Source organism: Babylonia areolata, chromosome 16 (genome assembly GCF_041734735.1).
Source record: "Babylonia areolata isolate BAREFJ2019XMU chromosome 16, ASM4173473v1, whole genome shotgun sequence".
Lineage (NCBI taxonomy): Eukaryota > Metazoa > Mollusca > Gastropoda > Neogastropoda > Buccinidae > Babylonia > Babylonia areolata.
Genome location: NC_134891.1, coordinates 21200437 through 21205436, shown reverse-complemented (window position 1 = coordinate 21205436; position 5000 = coordinate 21200437). Strand labels below are relative to the sequence as shown.

Below are 5000 nucleotides of genomic sequence, written 5' to 3'. Positions count from 1 at the left end.
AGGCGTACACACAGTACACAGGTGTACACACAGCACACAGGCGTACACACAGCACACAGGTGTGCACACAGTACACTGGCGCAAGCACTCTCAACCTTTCTGCCAATCTAACCACACCAACAAACCAACCAACCATCCAACCAATTATTCAAGCCACCCAACCACCCTAACCGACCCAACCAACCTTACCAAACCAACCACCCGACCTAACCAAACTAACCACCCAATCTAATCAACCACCCAACCTAACCAACCAACCTAACCACCCAATCAAACACAACCAAACCAATTACCCAACCTATCCTAACCAACCTCGCCAACTAAACCACCCAATCTAACCAACCAAACCACCCAATCTAACCAACCACCCAATCTAACCAACCCAACCACCCAATCTAACCACCCAATATAACCAACCTAACCACCCAATCTAACCAACCAACCACCCAATCTAACCAACCTAACCACCCAATCTAACCAACCAAACCAACCACCCCAACTAACCACCTAACCAAACACAACCAGACCAACCACCCAACCTAACCACCTAACCAAACACAAACAAACCAACCATCAAACCTAACCACCTAACCAAACCAACCACCCAACCTAACCACCTAACCAAACACAATCAAACCAACCACCCAACCTATCCTAACCAACTAAACCACCTAATCTAACCAACCAAACTAACCACCCAATCTAACTAACCAAACCAGCACAGCCAAACAAAAAAAAAGCAACCAGTCAACATAGAAACAAGAGCACCCTCACACCCCAACCCCACAACCATAACCCATAACCCACCACACCACGCCACACTACACCACACTCTTACCTAACAAGGAATAACTGATCACATCTGAATCCACAACCCACACCACACCGCACCACACCACACCACGCCACTCCACACCACACCACACCAGTACCACACTACACCAACATACCACCACACAGCACCAACACACACCACACAGCACCAACACACCACACACCACACACAACACACCACCACATCCCCTCCCCACACACACACACACACACACACAGCACCAACACAGCACACACACACACACACAGCACCAACACACCACCACACAGCAAAAACACACCAACACACACCACACAGCACCACACACCACACAGCACCACACACCACCACACACCACCATCACACCACACACCAACACACCACCAACACAGCACCAGCACACACCACACTACAGCACATCACACACCACCACACACCACCAACACACACCACATACCACCACACACCACCACACACCAACACACACCACCACACACCACCAACACACACCACATACCACCACACACCACCAACACACACCACACACCAACACACATCACACAACACCACACAACACATACCACCACACACCACACAACACCAACACACACCACACAACACCAAGACACCACACAGCACCAACACATTACACACTACAGCACACCACACACCACCACACACCACCAACACACCACACAGTACCACACACCACCAACACACCACACACCACACACTACAGCACACCACACATAAACACACCACACACCACCAACACACCACACACTACAGCACACCACACACCCCCACACACCACCAACACACCATACACCACCAACACACCATACACCACCAACACACCACACACCACCAACACACCACACACTACAGCACACCACACACCACACAGCACCAACACACCACACAGTACCACACACCACCAACACACCACACACCACACACTACAGCACACCACACATAAACACACCACACATAAACACACCACACACCACCAACACACCACACACCACCAACACACCATACACCACCAACACACCACATACCACCAACATACCACACACTACAGCACACCACACACCACACAACACCAACACATACCAACACACAACACCAACACACCACAAAACACCAACACACTCCACACAACACCAACACACACCACAGCACCAACACACCACACACCACAACACCAACACACCACACACCACCACACACCACCAACACACACCACACACCACCAACACACCACATACCACCACACACCAACACACACCACCAACACACCAACACACCAAAACACCAACCACAAAACACACACACACACACAAAAAACAAACAAAAAAAACAACCAACAACCCAAACACAACCACCACAACCACAACACACCCAAAACAAACCACACCAACACAACCACGACACCCACACCACACCACACCACAAGCCTAAACCCACCCAGGTAGAACCGATCACAGCTGACGTCCAACAGAAGCACGTCATCCAAGGCGAGGTCGGCCCTTTGGGCCATGCCTCTCATGGCCACGAAAGCCACGCTGAGGTTATCGGAACGAGGCAGCGCCACGCACGCGCTCCTCCACGTGTCGTTGGCGTCCACGTTCTGGAACCAGGCCAGCTGCTCGGTGCCTGCAGCCAAGTCTTTGAGCAGCACCCCTAGGCTGCCCGTCACCCAGTACCTGGAGAAGTAGCTGTAGGCGAAGTAGTAGAAGGCCAGTGATTGGCTGCCTGGGGTGGCGAAGGGCGACGACTCTAGCGAGACGTAGTCGAAGGGGTGACCGTTCTCTCCGTTGGCGAAAGCGAAGTGGCCTGTTTTTGTTGTTGTTGTTGTTGTGTTTTGTGTTTGTTTTGTGTGGATGGGTGGGTGTTAGGTGGTGGTGGTGGGGTGGTGGTGGTGGTGGTGGTGGTGTGTGTGTGTGTGTGTGTGTGTGTGTGTGTGTGTGTGAATGAGAATCAAAATCAGAATTAGAATTACGTTTATTTCTAGAAAACCATAACTTAAAAGTTTATAATGAATGTGTTTGTGTGTGAGTGTGTGGAGATGAATTAACTTGGTAATATGTTGGGTGGTAGTAATAATGATGTTGATTGATGACAAGAAGAAGAATAGTAGTAGTACTTGTAGCAGTAGCAGCAGCAGCAGCAGTAGCAGCAATAGTAGTAGTAGTAGTCGTCGTCGTAGTAGTAGTTTTAGTGGTGGCGGTGGTGGTGATTGTTGGATGGATTTTGATTACGTTATAGACGTCTATTTTTAAGAGTCAAGAAGGCTTCTGAACACATTTTACTGAAATTCAAATAGTACATTGAACATTCTCTCTCTCTCTCTCTCTCTCTGTGGTCTTGTCTGTCTGTCTGTCTGTCTGTCTGTCTCTCTCTCTCTCTCTCTGTCTGTCTATATATATATATATCTATCTATCTCTGTATCTATCTGTCTTTCTCTGTCTCTGTTCTTGCCTGTCTGTCTGTCTGTCTCTCTCTCTCTCTTATCAAACTCGATCCTATCCCATCCAACCCCATCGCATCCCGTCCTACCTAGCTCCATCCCATTCCAACCAACCCCATCCTATTCACCCTATCCAACCCCATCATATCCCAAACCATCCAACCAACCCCATCTTATTCACCCTATCCCACATCCTGTGGAGTGATGGCCTAGAGGTAAGGTGTCCGCCTAGGAAGCGAGAGAATCTGAGCACGCTGGTTCGAATCATGGCTCAGCCGCCGATATTTTCTCCCCCTCCACTAGACTTTGAGTGGTGGTCTGGACACTAGTCATTCCGATGAGACGATAAACCGAGGTCCTGTGTGCAGCATGCACTTAGCGCACGTAAAAGAACCCACGTCAACAAAAGGGCTGTCCCTATCAAAATTCTGTAGAAAAATCCACTTCGATAGGAAAAACAAATAAAACTGCACGCAGGAAAAAAAATACACAAAAAAATGGGTGACGCTGTAGTGTAGCGACGCGTTCTCCCCGGGCAGAGCAACCCGAATTTCACACAGCGAAATCTGTTGTGATAAAACTGAAGATATACAAAATACAAAATATGGCGTTTCTGCTGATGCCATTAAAATAGATTCAGTTCCGTTCGGTGCCTATCCTTTCCCATCCCATCCCATCCTCATCCTGTCCCCATCCCCGGTCCGATCGGGGTTTGAACCTCTCACCTGACTCGTTCCTGAACGTGTGGTCGTACACCGGGCCGGTCGCCACGTTGATGGCCTCCCCTGGGCGCTGGTTCTTCTCACGTGACCACACGTAAGGGGCGTAACCCGCCAGGGAAGCGTTGTGCCGGTAGCCGCACATGAAACGCTCCTCGAAGTCGCAGCTTGTTGAGCGGAGGGATTCTTGGATGATAATGATGATAATAATTACTACTACTACTACTACTACTACTAATAATAATAATAATAATAATATTAATAATAATAATAATAATGAATTGTACTTATGTGGCGCAATCTCCCCAAAGACGGGCACTAAGCGCCTCACCGGCACGAAACAGTACCTCTCTCTCTCTCTCTCTCTCTCTCTCTCTTGTTGAAGAACAAGCAGTATTCAGAGTAGGATTTAGTACTATAGATCATATTTTTATTTTATATGCTTTGGTTCAGAAATTTCTCATGAAGAATACTAAGTTATATGTTGCTTTTGTTGACTTTAAAAAGGCGTTTGATTCCGTGAACAGAAATGTATTGTGACATGTTTTGAGAAAAACTGGTATCAAAGGAAAATTGTACGATGCACTGTGAGGTATATACAATTCAGTCATGGCATGTGTGCGCGAAAAGGGCGTATATTCTGACTTCTTTAGTTGCCCTCGTGGGGTAAAACAAGGCTGTCTCTTAAGTCCTCAATTATTTGCATTCTCAATAAATGAATTAGCTATTGAAATCTCAGAGAAAGGTAGGCATGGTATTCAGTTAATCCCTGGTGCTGAGGAAATATTTTTGTTGATGTTTGCAGATGATGTGATTTTGCTCTCTAGCACTGTAGTTGGATTACAGAATCAGCTTAATGTATTAAAAAACGAAGCAGATAAATTACAGTTAACTTTTAATCTAGATAAGACAAATATTGTTTTTCGTCACGGAGGTCATTTATCACAGCGGAAAAAAATGGTTGAATGGCAATTTAGGAATGGTATTTACGACT

General features: G+C 47.2%; 1 protein-coding gene across 9 annotated transcripts in view; it reads right to left on the bottom strand.

Moving 5' to 3' along the window:
- Positions 1-5000, bottom strand: part of LOC143291233 (uncharacterized) — a 188471-nt gene that overhangs the window by 4364 nt on the left and 179107 nt on the right. For all 9 annotated transcript variants that reach the window (XM_076601015.1, XM_076601011.1, XM_076601012.1 and 6 more), the window contains 2 exons: positions 4013-4192; positions 2285-2653 (listed from right to left, as the gene is read on the bottom strand). In XM_076601015.1, the coding sequence (XP_076457130.1) occupies positions 2285-2653; positions 4013-4192 (549 nt within the window). The remainder of the gene's footprint in view (positions 1-2284; positions 2654-4012; positions 4193-5000) is intronic.